This window comes from Hippopotamus amphibius, chromosome 8 (assembly GCF_030028045.1).
Source record: "Hippopotamus amphibius kiboko isolate mHipAmp2 chromosome 8, mHipAmp2.hap2, whole genome shotgun sequence".
NCBI classification, from domain to species: Eukaryota; Metazoa; Chordata; class Mammalia; order Artiodactyla; family Hippopotamidae; genus Hippopotamus; species Hippopotamus amphibius.
Window position 1 is genome coordinate 75,812,902 of NC_080193.1, and position 27,310 is coordinate 75,840,211.

Here is a 27,310-nt window from a genome sequence, read left to right on the forward strand (position 1 = left end):
ACGTGTGTGTACTCATGATACGTATTAGGTTGAAACATGTGAGTTTCCAATAGTTAACTATTTTTGACCTATGAAAACACCACTTTCATATGGTTCAAATCTAATAGGCTCTTTTCAAAAGAGTAAATCTAGATTTAGCTTAAAAAGTGCTCCTTAATCCAAATGTTTCCCAAACCAGAAGATATTTACTATGTTGCAGCCCAAGACAGGACAGGACGCACCACCACTTTCAGGTCACTTTATAGAGTGCAGGGAGTTCTTCCATTTTACAGATGGACAGACTGCAGCCCTTTAATTTAGGGCAGTCAAATCTCAACTTGCCACTCACCATAGGACTGACACACCACATGCACCAGGGGGTAAGACTTCCAGAGGACTCGGTCACACCATGAGGGCAGGTTATACTTCATCTGTAAGTCAAAGTCAAAGCTTTGTAAAATGCATGCTACTCTAAAAAAATATATCGTAAAAGAAGAGCTGGAGTCATTGCATCTGTAATCCTTAGATTCATCTGCTTCTGGTTCTTTATAGGAATTCCCCAGAGGTGGCTTTAAACCCTTTTCACTTGCCTTAAGTCCTGGCTCCACCGCCATGCCCCACATTTTCAGACACCTGAACTCCTGCTTTAGAATGTGATTGATTTGCCTGGCCGTGCTCCTTTACTTACCCTCCTCACTATTTCAGAATGTCTTGCATTTTTTCATTCTCTTACTTTTTTTTCTGACTCAGATGAACCCCTCTACCTGTATTTTCAGCCCAATCTCTGCTTATTTTCTCCAGCTACTTACTTTAATAACACACTCCAGCTACCCACCCTGCACGTATTCATCCACCGATATACTTACCCATACATCCATACAGGCATTCCATATCCATCCAGCCACTTACCTACCCATCCACTCACATATCCATCTCTAATCTACCTACCCATCCATCCATCCATCCACCTACCCATCCACATATCCATCCACCTCCACACACCCATCTACCCATCTCATCTTTCAAACAACATGTACTATGAGCAGCCCTCTCCAAGCTACACTGTGAGCAACATGTCCACTGAGTGTGACAGACAAGACAAACTGGCAACGATAACAACACTCCTTAACAAATATCCTTTTCCACTTAAGTTCTAGCTCTCTCTCCTCTGTCTACAAACATAAAAGTTCTCATCCTAAAAGAGCCTATCCCTGACATCGCCTCACTTACGTTTCTCTTTTTTTCTTTTTGCCAGTTCTCTTTCAAGAATGTTCTGTTTTCACTGCCTCTACTTCTGGACTGCCCATTTACTCTCTTTAACCTTGAGGTACAACCTACGTATAGTAAAGTGTAGTAAAATGCACTGTATGGCTTGGGGGTTTTTTACATTTGTATACGACCATTTAACTACTACCCAGATCGAGGTATAGAAGATGTCCATCATCCCAAAGTGTTCCCTCAGGCCCCTTCCTTGTCCTCCGAGAGGTAAAGACCACTGTGACTAGCATCTCCATGGATTAACTTTGCCTACTCTTGAACTTATAAATGGACTCATTCAGTATATATTCTTTGCGTTCAGCTTCTTTCAACCTTCTTCACTCTGTTGCTTGTATAAGTTCTTTTGTTTTATAGCGTAGTTGTATTCCATTGTTTGTATAAGCCACATTGATCTCTTCTACTGTTGCTGGAAATAGGGTTGTTCCCAGTTTTTGGACATTATAAACAAAGCAGCTATAAACATCCTTGTGTCTGTCGCTGGGTGAACAAATGCACTACTTTCTCCCGAGTATACCAAAGTGGAATTGCTGAATAGATTTCATAGATGCTACCAAACTATTACTTCTCAACACTGCAGTTTTCAGCATTGGCTGCTCTGGTGAATTACCAGTGGAGCTTTACAAAGACCCAGAAAGCAGGGCCCCACCCCTAGGTCTATTGCAGCTGTATCTCTGGGGAGAAGGCCCAGACATCTGTATTTCTGAAAAGCTTCATCAGCAATTCACCTGCACACTCTCAGTAAAGAGCCACCCTTACCCTCTTGCAGTCTGGATTTTACCTCCAAGACTCTACGTCAACTGTTCTTTTAGAGTCCATCCAACCTCTGAACCCAAGTCCAGCTGCTTGTGCAGGGTCCCATAAACACACACATTCTCCTTGACTCACATTCCATGCCGGTGACCACTGACCCTGGCAAGTCTCTCAGCCCCGGCTTCTGTGATGCCGCCAGCTGCCTCTTGGGTCCCCCCACCACCTACACACACTCTTTTTCTGTCTCCTATGTTGTCTCTGCTCCTTCCTCTCCACTCTGAATGGAGATGACCCCCAAATCTGTCCACAGCTCTTCTATTTTCATCTTCCGTGCACTCCTTGGCAACCTCACCTACTCCCATGGGTCTGACCATCTTCACTGAGTGGACAACTCCCAAATCTACAACCCAGCCCTGGCATCTCTCTTTAGTGTCAGTCTAGTATTTTCAGCTGCCTTCTGGATGTTTTCTCTGGGATTTTCTATGATGTCATACAGTAAGTGTGAAAACAGGCTCTATTTTTCCCCTCTGAGCCAGCTCTGCCTTCTGATTTCATGTATCAGTGTCAATCAGATTGATCAATATATGCTGCTTTCCTCCTTTTCTTTCATTTTCTCTGGTTCCCCTCCTGCCTCAGGTGCAGTTATTTCTCAGCTGGAGCCTTCGTACTGGCCTCCTCATTGGTCCCCTGCGTCACCCTCATCCTTTACACTGATGCAGACCAGTCTCCTCTGTGTGTCACTGTGATGCTGCCAGCCCCTCAGCAGAACTTGCAGTGGCTTCCTGAGACAGGTGCTCATCCAACAGGTGAAGATGCTTCACCTGGCATCAAGGACCCCCCACTCTGCCATCTCAGGCCCCAGTCTCTTTCTCCTCACACTCAAATCCAACCAGACCATCCCCTCACGGCCTCTAAATGTACCCCCACGGAGCTGCCCTAAGGGTGCCTTTAAACCAGACGAGTCCAGCCACACAGCAGCAAGGGGCACCTCACAAGGTGTCCTGCCCGGGTCTCAGCCTCCTCATGGCAGCAGTCCTGGGTCTGCTCTCCTCCTCTCAGTGTGTTTTTCCCTCTAACTCCTGCTTTGTTCTGGCATCTCCCCAACTTTTGGCCTTTCTGTCCCACTTCCATCCAGTCTCCCAACTGCCCCTGAACCCAGGTCATGCCCAGAATGCTCTCCATTTCCCCAGGCCTCTAGTGGCCCCAGGGAAGCTCACCACTGCAGCACCTCTAACCCCCAGGACCAGGCATGGGGCTGCCTCCCCTGGGTTGGGCCCCAGAAGGGGATGGATGCTAGAATTTCCTGCTCTGGCCTCTGTTCCAGCAATTCTTTCTACCTGAAGTGGATCAGAACCCCTAAGCCCTCATCCTGTCTGCTTGTTGAAATCCAAGTGCCCTTCAGGTACCACAAGTGGCCCCGCTTCAGGAAGCCTCCCTGATCCTTCCCTGCCCTGATGGTCATTTCCTTCTGTGTCTACTCCTCATCGCACTGGGCATCACATTATATTCTATCTCTGGTTACTTACTTGTGTATTTATGTTGTCTTGTCTTTCCTACTATAAACTCTTTGAGGGTAGACATCTGACTCATCTTTGATCTCCCACCACCCAGGACAGTGCCCAACCCATCATAGGTCATCGGTAAATATCTGTTGAACAAGAATGAATGAATCACAATTTCCCCAAACACTGCTCCATGGAACACAAGTGGTCTCATAAGATATTAATTGATATATTGTGACCAATTGAGTTTAGCACATGAATTTTCCCATAGGGAACCACATGCTCATAAACCTGTAAAGGCACTGATAAGTCCTGCAGTGAAGAAGCTTGTGTAATGATGATTCACTTGACAGATTAGCAAATATATTTGAGTACAGGACTTTAAAAAGAGACAGAAAATATACAAATAGCTCATACAGCTTAATATCAAAAAAAAAAAAAAAACCCAGTCAAAAAATGAGCAGAAGACCTAAACAGACATTTCTCCAAAAAAGATATACAGATGGCCAACAGGTACACGAAAAGATGCTCAATATTGCTAATTATTAGAGAAATGCAAATCAAAACTACGATGAGGTATCACCTTACACTGGTCAGTACGGCTATCATCAAAAAGTTTACAAATAACAAATGCCGGAGAGGGAAGGGAGAAAAAGAAACCCTCTTACACTGTTGATGGGAATGTAAATTGGTGCAATCACTATGGAGAATAGTATGGAGATTCCTTAAAAAACTAAAAACAGAGTTGCCATATCATCCTGCAATCCCACTCCTGGGCCTATATCCAGAGAAAACTCTAATTTGAAAAGACACATGCACCCCTGGGTTCATAGCAGCACTATTTACAATAGCCAAGACATGGAAGCAACTTAAATGTCCATCAGCAGATGAATGGATAAAGAAGATGTGGCACGTGCACACACACACACAGAGTTGGACAGAAGTGTCATGAGTCAGCTCCTTGCACTGTGCACGTCTGGTTGCCCAGCCTCTCCTTAGGGGAGGCTTTTGCTCTGTGACACGATCAACATGTGATTTCTAGTTTTATTTCTTTTTTTATTACCTAGTGGATGAGGGTGCTCTTCACTTCCTGTTCACCTTTATGGGAATGGACAAAAGAGGTATGAGGTGTGCAAGGGGGGTGCAGATGGAGGGCAGGGAAGAGGACTCACCCCCGTGGCTTTCTGCTTAGTGTAGGCATATTTGTCCCGAGTCAGTCTTTCAAAACGGTAGGTGGGTGCGAATGTGATTTCTTCCTCCTCTGAAACCAAACAAAACCATGGCTTCAGTTCTGATTTCCCATGTTTCACGTCTGGCCAAGTTTCCCTCTTTTCCAGGCATAATCTTTCCCCCAGTGAGGATATTCGGGAAAAGGGGAAACAGAATGATGGAGGGAGAGGGCCCATGGGAAAAGGATGGCAGATCTCACCAAAGTGCAGGAAAACCTTCTGCTCCTTCCTCTCCATGAGCAGCTGGTCGTGGGACAGGAGGTCTGCATACTGCTGCTGCTTGATTTTCTGGATAATGGTTTCTGCCTCCTGGAGCAAAGACATGGCCAGGCCACTGGTAAGACAACCCCTTCACTAACCTAGTAAGAGGCACATCGCCACCTGCCTGCCTGCCACACGGGGACCCACAAGTCCCTGAAGCTGTTCCAGGGATGTTGAGTTGGTGCTTATTTACTCTCAACTGTTTTATAAGGAAAACCAGGTGAGTGTATCGAAATATCAACTAGATAATGTAAATTCCTGGCTGTTCTAAATTTGCAAGGGGACACTATTTTTGCACACCGACTTCCAGCATCATTTTTATAAGACTTCCCTAGAAGGGTAGGTATGTCTCTCTTGCTCTCTGTGAGACAGCCTGTTGTAAGGCCACGAAAGGATCGGAAACTCCAGCCCCTGAATCTGTGGGCATCAGGCCTCTGTGATCCAGGCTCGGACTCCGAGAGTTGGTGTGACATGGGTGGGGTGTGTCGGCCTTGGAATCCAGCTGTCCTCCCTCTCGAGACGTACGTCGTTACCTCCACTCTGGGAAGCATTCAGCTTCCTGGGGACTGAATGGCTGTGATGGCCCCTTAAACTGTGAAGGGTCGGGATTTGCAGGGCCCCGCCCACCCTCTCCCCTCTGCCTGCTCAGTCAGGAGGGAGAGGAGGAAAGCTCCTGAGGAGCATCCTGTGAGGGAGAGGATGGTCAGGGAGGGTGAGCGGGGCACAGACGGGCCCTAAGAGCCACTGCGGCAGGGACAGGCCGAGGAGGCTGAGGGATGTGGGCTGGCTGGGAAAATGTCTGGGAAGGGAGTCCGAAGGCCCGGGTTCGATCCCAAATGTCAGCGACCTGTAACTGACCCAAGGCCACTTTCTCAGGCAGTTTGTGCCCCAGGAGCCTCTCTCCTCTGTATAATCAAGTCTGTTTCTGCCGTCCCCTCTCCCCTCACAGACAGCAGCGCTGAAGTGTTCCTGCTACACGGGGGCAGACGGGTGTGGTTCTGCTCCCATGCCTGGCCTCTGCTCCACCTTTCAGGGGCTCAAAAGCAAGCACGTCTTGCTCTAGACGTGTCCAGTGGCCATGCCGACACCACCGCCCACCTCTTCCCAGGGAATCCGTCTCCCTCCCTGAGTGAGCAAGGCCATCTGTGCCACGTGGGCCCTCTGCCTGCTGCTCATTGGATGGGCATCCAACTTCAGGAGTGTCTTCCTCAGGCTGCCCACCGACCCCCGATTTGGGGAGAAAATGGAGCTGGTCTCCGCAGACTTCAGCCCTTTCTGGGGACCTGGGGCTGCTCCTGGTCAGCTAGAGGACCAGAGGGGCAGAGAGGTGGTGAGGAGGGGTGGCCAGGACAGTTATGCGGGAGGTGGGCGTGAGCAGAGGCCGACCGTAGAGAAAGACAGCGACTTCGTAATGGGAACAGCGTCGAGTCCCAGAGGAGTGGCTGCCTCGGCCCGGCTTGGTCGTGTGTCTCCCTGACCCTCGGCCCTGAGCTAACTCAAGGGAGCCTCTGTGCTGCACAGCCCCAGCCCCAGGAGGACAGCCCGTACCCAGGTGGGCAGCTCCACACGGTAGTTGAGATCCCCGAGCCAGAAGAGATGGGTGAAGCGGTGAGTGATGTTAAAGGAGCTCAGCTTCTTGTCTCCCAGAGCCAGAAACCGGAGAATGTTCATGTAGTTTTGGTTTCGCCTAAGTAAAGGAAAAAGCAGCCAGCTTAGCACAGGGTCATTGGTTCCCTGCTGCATGTGCCAGGAAGCCAGCGGGGACATGAGGGGAAGTGAGACTGAAGTTTCCAGCCCTGTTGCAGCAAACCACCCTTATGTAGTCCCTGGGCTGAACTGGGAAAGCAGGGTGGGGCCCCAGGAGCATCCGTTCCGCAGGGACTCAGAATCATCAGTCTTCTAGATGGCTGTCTGCATGACCGGGCCACCAACAGGCAAAATGGGCTTTCATCTGTGAGGGTGCCCCAGGTGAGATTTTCCCTTGAGAAATGGAGTGGTGTTTAGGTGTCTGTTGGGTCAGTGGCACAAGGAAATATCTGTTCTGTCTTTTAAGCAAGTGTTTCATCCACAAACTTGTGTTGTAGTTGCCTTTGATGAGAACAGGGGAAAAGCTCTTCGAGGCCGATAGGACAGGGTCCTGGCTGAGGGCTGAGCCGTGCTTATGGTGTTTAGGGTTTGAGGTCTGTCTGGGTAAATAACCCCAATACCGGCTCTTGGGGAATAAGCTCCGTTACCTGAGTTTCTTTTCACTTCCAGAAGTCAGGTGGCTGTTAACAAATCCCAAGGAGGTTCCGTTGAACATGAATGACACCCCCACGGCTCCTTTGTTCCCTAAAGGGAGGGGAGAAGGAAGAAGTCAGAACATCAAACAGGCAAAGTTGCCAAGTGGCGGGAAAGCAAGGTGAAGCAATGTATTCATCAGGAGGGAGAGAGCCAGTGTGGGAAAGTGGAGGCCAAGGAAGAAAGCAGAACAGCTTTGTCTGGGGTGGGAGATGGGACAGGTGATAGGGACTGGGGGCGAGATTCCTCCAGGACAACAAAAAAAGGGGGTGAACGGCCAGCAACCTTGGTGTTCTCAGCAGGGCTGAGGGAAGAGGCTGCTGGTGTAACTCATCCTGGCATCTCCCTCTAAGGGGCTGTCAGTTTCCCCACATGTCCAAGCAGGACCATCAAAAGCAGCCAGAAACCTTGAGAAGAAGATCCAAAAGGAGGAGTCCAGGGCTGGGGGTGGGGGGGGCTGACCTCTACCAGCTAACTCCAGCTTCCTGGAGAGACCAAAACCCACGCTGAGACCTGTGGCTCTCAAAGTGTGTTCCCCAGACCAGCAGCATTAGCACCACGTGGGAACTTGTTGGAAGTGCACATCTCAGGCCCCTCCTTGGTCCTGCTGAATCAGAACTTCGGGAGTGGGAGCCAGTAACCTGTGTCTCACAAGTCCTCTTGGTCAGGGATTAGGCAAACACTGACCCACCACCAGCAAAGAATGGCTTTTACGTTTTTAAATAGTTGGGGAAAAATCAAAAGAAGAATATTTTGTGACACATTAAAATGATATGAAATTCAAATTTCATAGTCTATAAATAACATTTTATTGGAACACAGCTACGCCCCTAGATAGAGTCCAGTAGTCATGACACAGACTGCATGACCTGCAAAGCCTGAAATATTTACTACCTGGCCTTTTAGAGGAAAAGTCTGCCAACCTTCCTCTAGGTGGTTCTGACACATGCCCAAGTGTGGGAACCTGCTCTGCCCATCACAGCAGTTGTAAGCTGTATGTACTGAGCATTTGAGACATGCTGGTCCAGACTGAGATGGGCTGTAACTGTAAAAGACACATCGGAAGGACTTCCCTGGTGGCACAGTGGTTAAGAATCCGCCTGCCAATGTAGGGAACACAGGTTCGAGCCCTGGTCTGGGAAGATCCCACATACGGTGGAGCAACTAAGCCCATGCGCCACAACTACTGAGCCTGCACTCAAGAGTCCGAGAGCCACAACTACTGAGCCCACACGCTGCAACTACTGAAGCCTGAGAGCCTAGAGCCCACGCTCCGAAACAAGAGAAATCACTGCAATGAGAAACCCATGTACTGCAACCAACGGTAGCCCCTGCCCTCTGCAACTAGAGAAAGCCCCATGTACAGCACGCAGCCAATAAATAAATTAATTAAAAAAAAAGACACATCAGAATTGTAAGCCTCAGTAAGAAAACTAGACTATAAAATATCTAATAAATTTTTATATTGAATACCTATTGAAACGGTAATATTTTGAATATATGAGGTTTGATAAGATATATTACTAAAATTGACTTCCCTTGTTTCCTTTTCCTTTCTTTAATTTGGTACTCGAAATTTAAAACCGCCCAGGTGGCTGACATTCCCTCTGGGCTGGACAGCGAAAGGGCCCTAGAGATCACCCAGCTCTGCCACCTCGGGACTCCGAGGAGCCGCACCCTGGCAATACAGCAGCCCTGCTCCCTCACCTCCCCTCAGCTCTCTCCCCATCCTGTGGTGGGGCCTGCCCGCCACTTCCTTGCCCCCAGGCCTCAGAAAGGTTAGGGAACATCACTGTAGCCTCCAGAGCCTTGTCTGTGGATGGGGCTAATGACAGTCCCTGCCCCCACAGGGCGTCTGCATTAATACTCGAGAGCACTCAGCACCAGGCCTTGCACAGGGTACAAGGTCTTAGCTCTCCAAGAGGTCTTAGCGTTTCCACCAGTCAGCCAGCATTCACTGAGCTCCTGCCCTGTGCTTACCATGGCTGGGAGGTAAGGGGGGAGACCAGCCCCAGGGGGAGGGGCAGGTGCATGGCACTCCTTGGCTTCCCAGCTGCCCTCCGAGGGCCGTAAAGCTCAGACTGCCCAGGCCTCCTGCCTCCCTCTCTGGCCTTGTCCCATCACCCACGAGAGCTGAGCCCAGGGGGCACGGGGCCTTTGCTTTGCTGTTTCCCCTGCGTGGAACTCTCCTCCCACGTGGACCCTTCCTCAGCCCTCGGGCTTGGGTCCCAATGGCCCTTCTCAGAGAGGCCCCTGGACCCCATCTCAAGTAGTCCCTGGAGCTGCTCTGCCCCCGCCACACACTCTTTACCGGCATGCTCACTCCCAAAACCACCCCGCTGCCTGTGCTTGCGTGGGAGAAGGCCCCTGCGTGCAGCGGTCAGGAGCCCAGGGCCCAGCACCGTGCTGGAGGCGGGCTTGGGGGCACCGTCGGCTCCGCCCGGGAACCAGGGCTGGGCCAGCAGCAGGGGAGGCCCGCTGAGGTGTGGTCTCGTCTCCTGACGGGAGGTCTGGGCGAGTGGCAGGCTGGGGGGAAGGGGCTGGTGGGAAGGGGTGGGCGGCCCAGGCAGAGTGGACCCAGGACTAGAAGGAGGTTCCTGGGCAGCAGAGGGCGTGGGCCTCAGGGCAGGGCAGCTGCTGCCACAGGAAGGAAGGAGGGCAAGTGGGCGTGGATGCGGGCAGCTTGCGGTTTGCCAGCAGAAAGGCTGAGAGAGCTTTTCTCGTTCAATGGCAGCAATTCCTCTATTTCCTGTTACCTCTGGGGCTCTGTCCTGTCCCTGACGCCAACCACCAGAAACCGCTGGCCTCGCCCTCACCTCGGCCAAGGCCCCCGTGTGGGTGCACCTGCCTCCATGCATTCACCGTCACTCACACAGACTGAAGACTCACACGCAGACTGACAGACTCACACTCACACAGACTGACAGACTGACACACACAGGCTGACAGACACACACAGACTGACAGACACACACAGACTGACAGACTCACACACACACAGACTGACAGACACACACAGACTGACAGGCTGACACAGACTGACAGACACACTCACACAGACTGACAGACACACAGACTGACAGACACACTCACACAGACTGACAGACACACAGACTGATAGACTGACACAGACTGACAGACTCACACAGACTGACAGGCTAACACAGACTGACAGACACACACACACAGACTGACAGACACACACACACAGACTGACAGGCTCACAAACACACTCACATATACAGACAGACACACACTCACACTCACAGATTCACACTCATACTCACGTGTACATAGCCCTCCTCTCTTTTTCAGTTCCCTGAAACACCCCGATTGGTCCCCACAGGCTCATGGCTGATACCAACGTTTCCACCTCCAACCTGAGTCTGTCTAGATCTGGACCAGGGGTCACACCTACAGTCTGTGGCCACATCGAGCCCACGCCTTGTTCATAAGTACAGTTTTCTAGAACACGGCCGGGCTCATTCGTGTTTGTGCTGTCTGCGGTTGCTCTCGTGTGACAGCACCAGGGCTGAGGAGTTGCACATGGACTGAAAAGCCTAAAATATTTACCACCGGGCCCTTCACAGCATGTCTGTCGACCCCTCTCCTCGGTCCCTGACACTCAAGGTGGGGTCCGTGGGCCAGCGGTGCCAACACCACCGGGAACTCTTTGGAAACATGGAATGTCGGGCTCCTCGTGGGACGTGCTGAGTCAGAAGCCGCATGCTGCCAGATGCCTGAAAGCCGCATGCTACACCAGATGCCTGGTGTAGACCCTGAGCGCATTTAGGCTGGGAGGACCACCCCTCCCCGACGGGATGGGCACGTGCGTGTAGACACAGAACATGCCCCTCTGCTCACCCAGCGTGTTGGCGATGCCCGTTTTCACGTTGTTGGTGCAGATGTGGCTGATCCGGTTCTCGTGCTCCGGCTTGGCCAGCACCACGATGCGGATGTTCCAGAGGGTGTGGATGGCGATCTGGGGGGAGGGAGGGACAATGCTGTGACCCTGGGCCAGGACATGGTGCTTGACCCCAGAGCAGGAGATTCACACCCAGCCCTCGCCCCAGGTGTGGGGCGCCCCGTCTGTAATCCCTACACTGCTGGGGACACCTAAGGATGCCGCACAGACGGGACAGAGGCTTAAGGATGAGAGCCAGCACTGATGAGACTTCGATGAGGTAAAAATGACCTACAAGCTCAGGCAGAGAAGAGGGAGGACCCCAGTGGTTAGCAATATCCATGGACCCCATTAATTTCTGGATACAGATGCCCCTCTCTGGCCCTGGAAGGCAGGGGACCACCAAGCGCACACTTGCCTCAGACGCTCCTGATTCGCTAATCCCCCTAGAGTCCCGCCCGGGGTCGTGGCCACTGCTTACTGTTTTGAAAGTCATGCTGGTGATTTCTTGCAGGGAGTTTTTGAGTATCTCCAGCCACTCCTTCTCTCCCAGGGGGTCCTCCTGGGTGCCGATCACATACATGTCATGGGGGATGTAATCCGCAGAGTCATCCCGCGTCTTTCCCTGCCCCTTGGAGAGAAACCAGGACGTGATCTTCTTGGGAGGGGGGGCGTTACCTTCAACAGCAAAACCCAACACCAAGTGAGTCACAGGTACATCAGGAGAATTCAAAACAGATGTGGGGGAAGCATGGGGGGCGGGGTGGGGTCACATAGTCACTGAAACCTGTTCAGGCCACCCAGTGAAACACCTCAGGTAAAGAACGAGGTGCTAACATCCCCCGGGGTGTCAGATGTCAGGTAGCGTCAGAACGCAGTTACATTTCGTTTTTAGTTTTTTTTTTTATATTGATGTATTAAAATAATGCTTCTGTGTGGTTTGATTTGGTTTTTTTTTGTTTGTTTGTTTGTTTCCTGGCTGTGTCACGAGGCTTGCAGGATCTCAGCTCCCTGACCAGGGATCGAACCCTCGGCAGTGACGGTGTACGGTCCTAACCACTAGACCGCCAGGGAATTCTCCTCAGTTATGTTTCTTTGTAAAGATAACCTTGAGTTTCAAAGACTAGAAACACTCGAAGATTCCGTACAGCAACTTGAACTAGTAGCACAAGGTGTCAGACACTGTCCTAGTCTTTGGGGCTAGAGCGATAGCTGAGACACGGGCCTCAAGGAATTTACGTTCGGTGGTGAGACAACACCCGTGGGCTACAGGTTTAGGATGGAGGCTTCTAACCCATGGTTAGGAGACAACAATACCTTCATTGCACGAGAGACATCTCGGCCGAAAACCGAGAGATGTGTAGGAGTCAGCCAGAGAAATGGGAGTGTGGAGGCAACCCCCCAGGACCATTTCAGAAACTGAGCTGAGACAGCTCAGGAAACAATGATAAAGATTTATGCCCTTGGAGGCTGAGTAAACTTTCTTCCCAAAGAGATAACCTTCTTGGCTCACAAGCACTGAAGTGACTTGACCGCCATCAGCTCTACTCCCGCTATGGCTCAGGGTGGGGGCACAAGCCCTGGGGGCTGGTCGTCTCTACTCGGGGAGACCCTCCCCCACCGCCCTGGCGCAGCAGGGCCCTGGCCAGCTCCTTCCACGCCGTGGGAAGGGCACCCCCTGCAGCTGTGCACCTGGACAGCCTGAACCGTGCCTGGCCAAATCTAAGACATCCATGTTCACGGAGGGAAAAACGGGAAGGGGCCAGGTGCCCACATGCGTGAACCCCCAAGTGTGAGAGCTGAGGAAATCAGGTGGCCAGTAAGAAACACTGGTGGGGGATAAGGGAACAGGAACTGGGTCAGGGTTCTACTTCAGCACTGTTGTGGCCCCTGGAATCTCTGGGCGTGGAGGCCCGGGGAGGCCTGGGGCTGGTGGAATTGGGGTGGGCATCTCTCCTGACTTCCCTCCAGAACCCCAAGCCCATCCCCCACCCGGTGATAGGCCAGGAGTCCCGTGATGCATTTTCATTTCAGGTCGTCCCCCTCCCCCTCCGTGAAGGGCTTCTGCTCAGCCCCTTCCTCCAGGGGCTGCCGCGTGACCGTGTGCTGCATCGAGAGGTGGTCCTGACTCTGCTCCAGACAGAAGTGGGGGAGACAGATGCCCAGTTAAATTCAAGTTTCAGGTAAACAGTGGGTAATTTTTAGCATAAGTATGTCCCATGCAATAACTGTCTAAAATTCAAATTAACTGGATATTCTGTATCTACTTAATTTTTAAAAATTTCTAGCTGAATATTTACAGTAAATAATTAGAATAATTCATATTAGTATGAAAATCTAAGTATATACTATGTATATTTAGTACAATGTATATTTGGTGTATATTTGCACTTATTTCTAGCTTAATAGTTATACTAAATAATTATTTAATATAATTTATATTCAGCATATTATATTTATATATTTATGATGTTATATTAGCATGTAAATATATATATAGTTTATATATTTAGTATCTATATATTTATTTCTAGCTAAACACCTATGCTAAAAAATAATTTGTTGTTTATATGAAATTCAAATTCAACTAGGCATCATCTCTCTTTCTCTTTCTCGCTCAATAAATCTGGCAGCCCAAATCAAAAAGGGAGTTCTTTCTTCCAGGCCTGAAGCCCCTTGGTGAGCTGCCCAAGGCTGGCAGGTGCCCAAGAGCCTCCTCACCTATATATTCATACTTTCCAGTTTTGACAAGCAAAGTAACCCATTTCAGCTGCACCTGGATTATGAGAATCCCAGGGCTTGTTTCTCTTATCCCTTGTCTCAGGATGGGTGCCTGTGTCTTAGGACTGGGGGCAGGGGGAGACAGGTGAGGATGCAAGAGGCAGCAAAGCAGAATCAAGGGGAGGTGCGGCATATGGACCCACCCATGTTCCAGGTGCCAATGAAGATGGTGATCATGTCAGGTTCTGGCTGCTCCGAGTGCTTGTTTTTCATCTGCTGGAGAAGCTGGCAGAAGCCTTCTCTCTTCTAGGGATTGAAGGGCAGACAGACTCAGAAAGGCCTCTGCCTCCCTGCACATGACACTTTCAAAGGACTGGTCAGCTTTGAGAAAACTGAGGGGAGCGCAGATCAGCGCGGACTTCCTGGAGAGCCATCTGGAAATACGTGTCCGAGGTCTTAAGAGAGTGGCTTCCCTCTGACCCAGCCCTTCCTTTGCAAGGACCTGACTCTAAGGAAAGAATCAGGGACTGTACGGGATCTGACCACATTGTGGGGACCGCAGCACGTGTTTTAATACAGAAAATATTAGAAATCTTCATGTCCAACCTTAAGAGATGAATTACTAACTGTATTAGGGTCATCCACATGCTAGAAGACCACAGGTTTTAAAAATTTGGGTGCAGAAATATTTCATCAACAAGGGTAGAGGTCAAGATACATTGTTTAGGATGAAAAGTCAGTTGAAATAACACTGTGAATAGCATCACTGCCTTTACATTAAAACAACACAAACTCCATCCTGAAAGATGAGTCCAAGGATTACTAGTGGTGTAAGGGTGTTTCTATTTTAAACTTTTTACTTATTTGTATCAGTTACTTTTTCACCAATGATAATTAGATTACTTATGTAAAGAAAGAAAATTTAAATTAAAGAGACTAATTAAAAAGAAAAGAACACACAAAGGCTGTTGTTCCCTTCTTAAGAGTCTTCATTTAGTTGTCCTGGGTACATAGTAGGGCACATGTGGACACAGCCCCCTCACAGCTCACAGTTCAACAGGGCAGGCTGACCAAATAAACATGCCCCAAAGTGTTAGGCTGCACCCTATGAAATTACCAATGTTTGACTGTCGCATACCTACACAGATGGCAATTTCATATGATTCAATCTAATTGTAATTGCAGATTGAAGTCCCCTCTGAAGAAGGTAGCTCACAAAGAATTGTGCCTTTATAGAAACCTGCCTTTAGTTACGGATGGCTCACAACTCAGTGCCTGGCTTACTGCTCTACCTCATCCTTCTGATGAGCAGTTCAGCACAGAGCAGAACTGGGTATTGGAACACTGCCCATGTGCCCAGCACGATGCCCAGCCAGGACTTCTTTCTCTCTGCCTCCCCCATCTGTCTGGCCCCCACTTCCTTGTTTCTCCCAGGTCCTTCTCTGTCATTCCTCACAGTCCTTTTCACCCTCTCAGCCAGTTCTGGGCAGCCCCGGGCCCCCCACTGGCCTCCCAGCAGCCCACCCCTGCCACACAGGTAGAAAGAGCCAGGTCCCGGCACTCAGTGAGGCTGTCCCCATAAGCCTTTGCCAGGAGCCCTGTCCCTCAGCCTTAGTGCTAACACTGTCAGCCAATCCCTGACATGCTGGGAGATCTCTGTGCTCTGCCTCATCTGAGCTGTACGTTGCAGGATAGACAGCAGGGCTGCGAGGGTGGGTTTCAGCCCCTGGTTGGCATGTCTGAGGTGAAGGATCAGGTCGTAGAGACACCATCTGTACAGAGGCCCACCACTATGTCCAGATCCCAAGTTTCTCCATCAGCCCACCCACCTCTGATTCCAGCAGCCAGACCTGGCAGGGAATCTCACTTCTGCAGGGTGGGGCAAAGTGTAGGAATGGAGGGGTGCTGGTTGAGACTCAGATTTAAATCTGGGGTGCCCCTGAGGGCCTCCAGCTGCATCCCAGGGAGGCTCAAAGCTTCCCAATGGAGCTCAGGGCTGGTAAGACGTGGTTGATAAAGGAGGCATCATCTCAGGGGCGGGCGTGGTGGCAGAGGGAGAGGACGGAGCTGTGATGCTCGAATTCTGGCTAGCCTGGAACACGTCCCCTCACCTTCCTAGGCTTGGCTTTCCCAGGTGGGAAATGGGGTGTGAGAGTTGAGTGAGCTGATGGTACCAACTTCCAGGCACATAGCAAGCCTCAGAAACCGTGCGTCCCTCACTCCCCTCTTGGCCCGTCTTAGTGGTTTGTTGTTACTTACTTTGGAGTCAGCAAAAACATATTCCTTCCGTAGGGTCTTCTCCTTCTCTGTTTCCACTAAAATCACCAACTTGTTCAGAAACTTCTGAGACTTGATGAGCTGCAGGACTTAAGAGAGATGAAAGTTCATTTTTCTCCTCATCACCTAATATGTAGAGTCTCCACTATACTCTGCCACCTGACCATCAACAATCCTGACTTTGCCGTGCCCAGGCTGAGCGTCAAATTTGTGCCTGGTCTCCCAGATCCTTGCTCCTCTTCCAGGGAGGAGCTCATGGTTGGGAAGGGTGGTGTCTGGAACAGGAAGAGGTGGCCTGGCCGGAGCAGAGAGAGAGTGACAGTCCATCTTTTTAGTTTCTTCCCTCTCTCTCCTCCTCCTCCCTACCTTTCCTTTCTTTCTCTTCCTCCCTTCCTTCTTGTGCTTGTTTTGAGTTTATATCTAAATGAAAAATTAAGTATTTTTTACTTCTATCAGTGATTAAAAGACTCAACTTGTTCTATAAGATTTTTACAAACAGTAGTACTCCTCAATCCCACCTCCTTCCAATGTCCTGCTCCCTAAAGGCAACTACTTTCAATTCTCTTAATGGATTGTTTTGGAATTTTACTATGTGTTTCTAAATAAGACGCTTATATTGCTACTTTCTGGCGTTTCAGTCTTAGGTATTTCCTATCACATATTGACTTCCCACCATAGAAGATGGTTTAACTCTCTTTCTCATATACAACCTGTCCCCCACCCTCCCCATTCTCCTCCCCCTGCCAATGTATGATTTCAGTCCCTCCATCATCCTTCTAATAATTACATCATCATTTTGGCCAGATAAGCATTCAGTGTTTGTTATTATGAGAATACTCTTGACAGACAAGCCCTGATTGCTTTCTTTCTCCTCTACAACTTTCTGTTTTTCCTGGCGTTAATAACTGCCATTTTTTTCAGCGGTCCTAACTCTCTCACTATTTATTTATTTACTTATTTGTTTGTTTGTTTATTTATTTTTGGCTGCATTCGGTCTTTGTTGCTGCACGCAGGCTTTCTCTAGTTGCGGAGAGCGGGGCTGCTCTTTATTGTCGTGCGCAGGCTTCTCATTGCAGTGGCTTCTCTTGCTGCAGAGCACGGGCTCTAGGCACATGGGCTTCAGTAGTTGTGGCTCACAGGCTCTAGAGTGCAGGCTCAGCAGTTGTGGTGCACGGGCTTAGCTGCTCCACCGCACATGGGATCTTCCCAGACCCGGGCTTGAACCCATGTCCCGTGCATTAGCAGGTGGATTCTTAACAAATGCACCACAAGGGAAGTCCCTCTCTCACTTTGTAACTCTGTCCGTGCGGTCAAACACTTTCATCGGTTTCATTATCCTGAGGAAGCCTCTCCCAGAACCTCTGGGCCTTCTCTTCTCCAGACTGGTGACCTCTAGGCCTGATGCAGAGCCATTACTTTAGGGCCTTCCCTCTCCATCATCTGGGAATCCATTCTCCACTGTCTGTCTTGTATTGGATCCCATGTCTTCCTCTTCCTCAGCTTATGCCTTCATTTTGGGAAAGCAACATCTCTAGCAGCTTTTGAAGAAAGAGGGGATGGGTGGTACATTTTTGGAGGCCTTTCATGTCTGAAAACTCTAGCCTCACACTTTACTAACACAATTCTAAGTTAGGAATAATTTTCCTCAGGACTCTGGAGAGCTTTCTCCATTGTTTCTAGTTTGTGGTTCTGCTGCTGAGAAATAAAATGTCATTCTGACCCACCTGCACGCAGAAGAGTTCACATGGCAGGCCTGACTGCTAACCTTGGAAAGTCTGCTTGAAGGTGGCCCTTGGTTGGCATCTAGGACCTTGGATTTGGGGAAGGTTCCCAGCATCCCTGGAACTAAGAACAACTCACTGTGCCTGCAATGTTTGTACAAACAGTGTGGTTTACGCTGAATACTTGTTTTCCTTCTGGGAGTCTGGAACTGGGTGTGTACCAGGCAGAAGGTGCCTACATGAGCAGCCACCAGTAAAATCCTGGGATGCTGAGTCTCTAACAAGCGTCCCTGGTAGATGACATTTCACATGTGTTGTCACAACTCCCGGGGGAGGAGTTAAGCACGTCCTGTGTGACTCTACAGTGAGAAGACTCCTGGAAGCTTGTGCCCTGTCTCTCCTGGACTTCACCCCAGGCACCTTTTCCCTTTGATGACTGTGCTGTGTCCTTTCACTATAATAAATCACAGCTATATGACTCTATGCTGAGTCCTGGGAATTTGCCTGGAGAATCACTGAACCTGGGCTTTGTCTTGGGGACCCCTGACACAGTCTGTAATCTATCTTTTGCTCTGAAGTTTTTAGGATCTTTTCTCAGAATCCAGTGTTGTGAGACTTTCCAATGTTGCATGTGCCTCAGGGTGTGCTAGATGCTTGGTGGCCCATTTTCAGTCTGGAAACTGGTGTTCAGTCCTGAGAACTTTTCTTGAATTGTTTGTTTAATGTATTTTCTCACTGTTTTCAGTTTTCTCTTACTGACTCTGATTATGTTGGTATTGGACCTCCTGGACTGGTCTTCTAATTTTCACAGATCCCTTCTCTCCTATTTCTCCTCACTTTGTCCTTTCGTTCTGCCTTCTGGGAGCTTTCCTCAACTTTATCTTTCCATGGTCCCTTTGAGTTTTTACTTTAAAAATTTCTGAAAAAAAAATCTGCAATAATGTTTCTCCTTACCAGTCTCCTGCTCCCTTCCTCCTCCTTTTTCTTCATTTTTATTTTGTTCTTGGGATGTCCCTTTAATAGCATTCTCTTCTGGTTTCATGGTCCAGTTTCTTTTAACTGTCATAATTTGTTTCCTCCAAACAAACTTTTTTCCCCCTTATTTCTGCCTTGAGTCTCATTGTTTCCTGTTTAAGGATTCCTTCCAATATCTGGTGGTCTTTGGCTGTGGGTGCCAACAGTGACAGTGGTGGACTGTCCAGCAAGGCTTCTTTCTCCGCGGGGTGGTCTCATGGGTTGATTCGTGAGGAACCTCTTCATGGCATGTCTTTAGATTCTTGTTCCTGAGCTGGCCACGTGGTCCAGGATGAATCTTCCAACCTCCTGCCTGCAGGGTGTGGGCCTGGGTGGCAGTATCCCAAGCTGCACAGGGGTGAAGGCTGGCGTCTGAGCATTCAGAAGTAACTGTTATCGAGTCCTCTGTTTTTGGTAGGTTCCTCTGCCCTCACCAGGCCTGGTGTCTCCCAGTCCTTAACCTCCTCCAGAGGATAAACCTCAGGTCTTCTGCCTAATGCGTGTGGGGTAGCCACTGCCTGTGTGGAACGGACAGGGATCTGGTGGGTATAACTCTTTTAAAAAGATTTGCATCCAATCCTGCTGTTTATAACCCCAGCTTTACCCTCACTCCAGGGGCCCCGATGCTATTGATTCCTGTGCCCTTTGTGGTTCTGCGGTGTGAGTCAGGCGTCTCCGCTTTTCCTATGACATATTAAAGTGTAGCTTTTTCGTTCCTGTAAGCTGTTTACCATTTTCCGTCTGCTTTTCTGCATTCAGAATTGTGTTGCCATCATTTTCTCTCCTGTTTTCTTTGTCCCTGTGAGTTTTGCCATTAGGAAGGGAACTGACAGTCGTGTGTGTGTTCAGCCACCATCCTGAGCTGAAGTCTCACTCATGGGAAATCACGGGGGTCCCGTGCACTCAGAAGCCCCCTCAGCCTTGTCAGCAGCAGTCAGCGTCCCACAGCATGACTCCTGCTGCTGCCAGCTGGAGTGCCCCAACTTCTCCAAATCTGCTGCTGTTAGGCTATGTCTCCTTCCCTCTGAATTTCTGGTTTTCCTTCACTTCTATTTGCAGGACGGTGTGGCTGCTCCCGGGAGGTGACATCTTGCTTGCTCAGAATCAGCATCAATAATACTAACGTTAGTGTTCGTAGCAGGGTCAGTAAGTGGCCCACTTTTCCCCACACCTAGTTAAATAGAATCTTTCTTCCCCTAGCCCCCTCCCTCTCATCCATCAGCAGGTATGAGCAGTTCTACCTCCAGAACATTCCCAATCTGCCTATCCTTCCCCCTCTCAAGGCACCACCACCTCTTGCCTGGCTACTATCACAGCCTTTTAATTGGTCTCCCTGTCTCCACCTGCCTTCGTTTATTCTCAGCACAAGAGCCAAAGTTCATTTTAAAGGGGGAATCACACCATCTCCCTGCTTAAAACCTCTTAATGGTGGCTTATTGCACTTAGAACACACCCTGGGTCACCAAGGCCCCATGACCAGTGCCCAATCTCTGCACCATCTGTGCTCCAGCCACCCCGCCTCCTCACACGCTGAACTTGCTCGCACCTTGGAACCTCTTCCTGAGGGCCTCTATCCCTAGTTTTGCGTGGCCAGCATCTTCTCGATGCTGCAGTGTCAACTCAAGTGGCACTTTGTCATTTCCTCCATTACTGTCGCATCCTCCTATTTGAGCTCCCAGCAGAGAGTTCAGCACTCCCTGCCACTTTCCTGATGTGTATATTTGTGTGCTCGTTTATTTTTCTCCCTGATGCTCTCACTTGCACATAATCTCCCTGGGCTAGTTCATCTCTGCATCCCCAGCACCCCTCATGTAATAGCTGCTCGGTGGGCAAGCACATCATGATTTGCTCACATAGCAACCGGCTTTTCCTGCATATAGAAGACCTTGATGCCAAAGCAACTAATGAACATGGTGACCAGAGCAGGGCAAAGAAGCTCCAATACCTGCAACCAAAGATTTCCTCCCAGTGGGCAGCACTTTACAATAATACCCACGACTGGAAACCGGACATGCTTCATCCCACTGGCCCTCACAACAACCCTACAGAAATCCATTTTACAGATGTGGACATGGAGGCTTCAAGTAGTCCAGTAACTCGCTCAAGGTCACATCATTATTAGCCATGGACGAGAAAGCAGTTTACCCAGAGGCCCTCAGCCCTGAAGCACACTGCCTCTCAGTGCCAGCTCTAAAGAAGCCACGTAAACACACAGCCATATGAACTGTGTTATTTCACTGGCCTCGAATTCTTTCATTCATTCACTCCTTTGTGCACTCAGTATGTATTTACTGATCGCTTGCTCTGTGCCAAGCACTGTTCTAGACTCTGGGAATTTAGCAGTGAACAAAGGCCACCTCCTGGGCTCTGTGGAGCCCACATTGCTGGTGAGGAGGGGTTGGGGATTTACGAGCAACGTCACCAGGACTCAGCCCATCAGTATCGCCGAGTATGCACCTGCTGAGAACAAGGCCTGTGGATTCCAGGGTATGTGAAGTTAAAGACCCTGCCCACTCTGGGAGAGGGGACCTGTGAACAGGTAATGGTGTTCTGACATGATAGGTGCCATGACAGAGGGTGAGCCGGGCCCCATCGACCCTGAGGGAGGACAGGAGCCAGGCAGGTGAGGCCCCAGAGAGTCTGGGGAGCGGGCCATTGGCATCTGTGCTCCTCTTCTAAGGGCTCACAGACCCAGGTTCTAATAGCTCAGTCTGGAGTCCAGCCAGGTTCTCTCAGGACCACTCATCTCCAGCTTGGCTGTATCCCCCATCCAGGATCTGATGGCAACTCCCCACTGCCCATCTTCCCACAAAACTGTACACTCACCCCACTAGGTGGTAAACCCCTCAGTGCTCCCCAGCCCCTGGGAGAACATCTCCAACCCTTCCTTGCATTCAAGGCCCTACCCAACTCTAGGAGGCCATGCCCCACTGCTCCTCCCTCCAGGGCCACAACAAGTGACATCTGATTTCCCCAACGCCCTGCATTCCTTGCATGTGCCATTCTCTTATTCCAAGTGTCCTCCCCTACCACATGCTTGAACTCCTATTCATCCTTCAAAGCCCCAGACAGAGCCACCTCTGTGGTGTGAAGCTTCCCTGCACCACCCCACAACAGAGCTAATCAATCCTCCTCCAGGGCTAACCTTGCATCTGACACACATTCTAATACATGCTCACATGTCAGCTTTCCCTCCCAAAGTGCAGATTCTTTGAGAGAGGGCTATAACTCAGGGCTGGCCCACAGAAAATGCTTGAAAGAAAAATGTCCATCGAATTAACAGACAAGAATTCACAGTGCTTCTCAGAATACTGAGAAGCATTTCTTTCAGTCCAGAAACCTCAAGTGTTTTAGAGCAGTCAGGCACTCTCTGACAATCTCTTTACCCATCTTAGGTTTCCATTTCCTCTTGTCAAAGTTGGGTCCACCCCTTTCAGTTGTAAGTCAGTCTCTGTGACCGTTAAGAGGAAAGTATGGTAAGCCGATCACTCTCAGCAGCCCTCCCCTGCTCACACCCTCAATAAGTCCCCAGCTCTCCTGCCCAACTTGGCAGTGGACAGAGCGGTCCTGCCCCAGCACTGCGATCCCAATGCTGTGTGAAGATGACAGCTAATCACACTCCAGTGTCTAGGGGCTTCGCTTCCTGATATGTCCTCCTCACTGCTCAGTTCTGCCTTCCTCAAAGCTGCTTTGGAGGGATAGTTATGTGATGATGGTGGCAGCAGACAATTTTTTGAGCCTCTACTAGACGCTAGACACTGTGTACATTGATGTTTACTTATTTAAGACTCGTGGCAGCCCTACAGGATACTACTATACCGATTTGACAGAATAGTAAACTGAGGACAGAGAGAGGGCACTAGATCAAGGTCACAAGTGTCTGACTTGGGACTCAAGGCTGGGCTTCTAACACCTCCCTTCCCTGCACTACACCACAACAGAGCTAATCAATCCTCCTCTAGGGCTAACCTCCTAGCTACATCCCACCTCCTGCACGGGGCTGATACCCAGACTTTCATCCCCCCAGCTGCCCTGAGGGCATCCCTTGGACCTCGGTGCCGCAGCCCAGGTGGGACTCAGGAGCAGGAAGTTGCAGGACAGGGCAAGCCCATGTGGGGCAGTCTCCCCACCCTGCCTCCCCTGGCCTCTGCCTGGACACTTTGCCATGGGGTCAGTGCTGTTGCTGGGCACATGGGAAGTATTTTCACATGCACTAACTCGTCTACTCATGACAAGCCTATGAGACATCTTATTACTATTATTCCCATTTTACAGATGAGAAAATGGAGGCACAGAGCAGTTAAGCAACTAGGCCAACATGATACAGCTAGTAAGTGGCAGAGCCTAGATTTGAACCTGGACAGTCTAGCCCTGGAGCCCATGTGTGCTCTTATCCTCTGTCCTACTGTTCCCAGCACAGTGTCTGGCATCAAGTTAGTGCTGAACACACAACCCCCTTCCCGCCCCTCCTGGAGGTCCAGCCCTAGGGGTTCTAGGGCTGATGGGTGGTATCTGCAGGGCTTGGCTGTCAGGCCAAATATCTGCCATCTGAATAGACAGCTCGGGCCAGTGCTCTTGATGGGGTGAGGCTGTGGCTCGTGTCGTGTACCCTAGAGATGTATACACCATGTGGGATGTGGGATGTAGGATGTGCTGTGATCTGCTTCCATTTGCCACCTCTGCTGGCGAGAGCTTCAGACTGCATGGTGCTGCCCAAGGACAACCTCTGGAGGCAGCTCCAAATCATGGGCTAAATGATAGTGGGCAGACAGCGTGGAAGTACAGCCCATGCTCCCTACGGGCACCTGCTCAGCAAGGCTAATGCAGCTGGATTTTCCCAACTTTTCAACTCCAGCCATTGGCCATAGTCTCCAACTAGAACCTGCCTCCAGAACATTCCATTCCACAAGTCAGGCTTCTAACAGAACCAGAGGAGAGTCCTCTGCTTCCCAATAGCAGAAAAAAGGTTTTACATGGTGACTGCACGCACACAAATTTCTCTGTGCGTGTGTGACTACAACACAAGTTGCACGAGAAAATATTTACCTTTACTCTCTAGAAAACCACTTTGATGTTTTCTGTTTTATCCTTCCCTGCTTTGTCTCTTCTCATACTACTTTATTAAGAACAAAATATGCTGATCATGCCTGAAATTGTCACATAAAATACACGATGCCTGGGATTCCTTTTCAGAAAAAGGCAACCTTTTTACTATAAGTATGTCCCAAGTACTGCACAAGACATACTTATACTAAAACTTTTTCACTGTTATCTGAAATTCAAGTTTAACTGGGCATCCTGTATTTTCATTTGCTACATCTGGTGTCCCTAGTTATATGCTACTAAATAAATGTTGAGTCCCTGCAGAATAAAAATACTGTTTACAGACCAGAGGGACTTTGTCTTCAGGGGTTTCAAAACCTGAACTGGAATACAAACTGCAGTGTGAAGGTGGGAATTTATCTGAGGGGAGAGTCCACCACACTTATCAAGTGCTGTGGGGAATCTGTCGGCCAGGTGAGGATAAAATGAGATCAAGTAAGGAAATGTGGTGCAGAAAATATCATGTTACGATACGTAAGCTCCCCTCCCCATTGTACAGATGGAGAAACTGAGGCTTGGAGCTGCTCCCTCCCTGGCAGGCCAGCCTCCGAGGCCAGTGATACCAAGGGCACATCTGAGCATTCTCCACCATTCTGTTTGGTTGCCGCCCAAAGCCTTGCTGTCCTCCAGAGGTCCCTCCCCTAGGAGCCTCTCTGTAGCCTTTCTCTTTCCCTGACCTTGACCACACTGCAGGCTGTCACTTGCTGTCCTCACTATCAAGGCTGCCAACTCTAGACTCTGCCCCCAAAACTGCCTCACCCCCTCCCCAGTTATTCTCCATCCATCACCTGTGGCCTTCTTCAGAGCACTCAGTAGTAGCTGAAGTCATCATATTGACATATTTACTGGCCTTTCAATGCACTGGAATATAAATTCCACGTGGACAGAGTCCCTGGCCATTCTGCTCGCCCTGGATCCCCAGTCCTGAGCCACAGCAGCATCTCCATGAGCCTTTGGTATGTGAACATTTTCCAGTTTTACTGATGAGTTTGTTTGAAATCCAAAGCCTCAGTTGCCCAGAGCGGCTCCTATGCGCTAGGCTTTTCTCAGGAGACTTAGATGTAGATTCATTCACGTGAGCCTTATCATCCCCATTTTACAGATGAGGAAACTGAGGCCTGGGAAGGTTAAGTGCCGTGTGCAAAGTCACACAGGTGCTAAGAAACGGAGCTGGGATGTGAATTCAGACAGAGCCCATGACTTCAGCACCATGCTAAACTGTCTCTCTGTCTGTGCAACCTTAGAGGTGCTGCCTGATTCAGCCAGCAGGGCCTGAACCAGGCACAATGATGACCACGCACATCAGGTCAACCTGGCTCCTAGCAAGGAAGAGCATGCACACAAGCAGAACCGCCACCCAGGGCCAGGTGTAAGCTTGTTTCCCCAGGGTGGGAGGAAGCAGGTGGAGTGTGCAGGGCAGGCCTCAATGTGCCTCAAGGGGCCACGAGAGGGGAGCCTTAGAGCCGAGGGCTCCCACAGGCAGGGTGAGCGCTGGTACCCCAGCAGAGGGTGGAGGTCGCCTGGCAGCACTCGCTTTCCCGGCAGCCTGCTGCTGACCGGACACAGTAAGGGCACTAGCAGAAGGAGAACTTTACAGACATGAGGGGGCCTTACTTTTCTTGTGGCTGTAGAACTTGTCCTCAGAACCATCCTTGGATTTCTTAATTATCAGTTTCCCAGACTCAACATCGACTTTGAGCTGCAATTTCTGAGGAATTCCCAGAGATTCTGACTTTACCTGTGGAAAGGAGGAAGAGGAGGAGGGAGAAGAGAAGGGTTGGGGGAGGGAGGGGGGAAGAGATGTGGGCCATCCCTTCTCTGTGCTTTCACAGCTCCAGTCCGTGACCCCTTGTCCGTGTGACTGGGCAGCCCTTGGCCGTGTGTCCAGCCCTGGTGTCCCTCCCGTGTGGCACCACTGGGCTTCTGTTTCTGAGCCTCCCTTGCCCCAGAGGGAGTTTTCACTGGCAGCTCCTGAGAACCGCTAAAACGTGGAAGGAGCCCAGCGTGTCCATTTTGTGCACATCAGCTGTTCCGCTAACAGGTTTGGTGGACGAAATAGATAAACCACGGGAAGATGGTTTATTCACTGCTTAATGTGACAACACTCATTAATCTGATGTGTCATCTACTTCCAGAAAGGATTTTAGCAATAGATTTACGCTCCTGGGCCTTGTTAGAACCGATAAATGAACACTTTCTGATAATAATTAGGAAAAAGACAATTGCTGAGGCATGCTCAGAAGACAAAAATGCATCTTAATACAGAATTATCATCAGGGCTAGAAAGGACTTTGGGGTGGGCATCCCGTCCTGTTTCTGAACGTGGAACCAGTGCTGGGTGAGATGCTCCAGGATCTCTGGGATCATAAGAAAAACAAATTTGGGGGCCTAGAGATTCTAACTCAGTCACTTTCAGGGAAATCACAGGAATCACATTTTTTCCCCAATCCCCCCTTGAGGCACTATTTTGCAGCCAGTGGGGTGGGAGGGCCCTGTTTGATGATGTTCACTGACCCCCTTTTGGAGAAGGACGAAGTTTTGGCATCTTGGGCCAATGAGAATGGCCCAAGAAGCCTCCCCACGAAGAATGTTCCACAGATTCACCTGGGCATCCATTCTAACATGTAATCACCTTCTCAGGGAGTCGGGTCCGCTGACCACCAATCTCAGCTAGCTGTTGGGCTCCCTGTTGAGCCCAAAGCCCTCCTTCCACAGGGACCAGAATGCCTGGCAGCCCCCACCTGTGGAGCACAAGTGCTCAGCCACTTACCTCAAAGGTGACTGGTGGGATGAGGGAACGCCGATGGGAAAACTCGGGGCCCTCATGCAGCAAGGCCTTGACCTGTGGGCAGGAACGCATGGGACCCTTCAGGCTGGGAGGTGAAGGGAAGGCAGTAGGGTTGGGACAGAGTCACGGGGGCTCCTGGTCATTCTCCGAGCGAAGCAGGGGACAAAGAGAAGCCCAGGGAAGCTGCAGGATCCCCCATATACCTTATCTTCAATAGAAGACAGGAGACTTGTCAGTTGGCTGAGCTTGGCCACCATGTTGTTCGGATTGGCCTCACCAGGCACCTGGGACATGAGAAAAAGAGCAAATAAGGACAGGATGCTAAGTGCTGCCACCAAGAGGTGTCAGGTTGAGTGCTTTCCATGCTTCATTTTTAAAAATAATACATTTGGGACTTCCTAGGTGGCGCAATGGTAAAGAATCTGCCTGCCAATGCAGGGGACACGGGTTCGAGCCCTGCCCTGGGAAGATTCCACATGCCACGGAGCAACTAAGCCCGTGCG

The 27,310-nt window shown here is 50.0% G+C and overlaps 1 protein-coding gene across 2 annotated transcripts in view; it reads right to left on the bottom strand.

Moving 5' to 3' along the window:
- INPP5D (inositol polyphosphate-5-phosphatase D) overlaps positions 1–27,310 on the bottom strand; it is a 122,819-nt gene that overhangs the window by 24,614 nt on the left and 70,895 nt on the right. For both annotated transcript variants that reach the window (XM_057745968.1, XM_057745967.1), the window contains exons 7-18: positions 27,011–27,091; positions 26,790–26,861; positions 25,634–25,757; positions 16,164–16,270; positions 14,108–14,210; positions 11,665–11,861; positions 11,144–11,261; positions 7,234–7,330; positions 6,548–6,686; positions 4,939–5,047; positions 4,682–4,770; positions 329–410 (exon numbers count right to left, since the gene is read on the bottom strand). In XM_057745968.1, the coding sequence (XP_057601951.1) occupies positions 329–410; positions 4,682–4,770; positions 4,939–5,047; positions 6,548–6,686; positions 7,234–7,330; positions 11,144–11,261; positions 11,665–11,861; positions 14,108–14,210; positions 16,164–16,270; positions 25,634–25,757; positions 26,790–26,861; positions 27,011–27,091 (1,318 nt within the window). The remainder of the gene's footprint in view (positions 1–328; positions 411–4,681; positions 4,771–4,938; positions 5,048–6,547; positions 6,687–7,233; positions 7,331–11,143; positions 11,262–11,664; positions 11,862–14,107; positions 14,211–16,163; positions 16,271–25,633; positions 25,758–26,789; positions 26,862–27,010; positions 27,092–27,310) is intronic.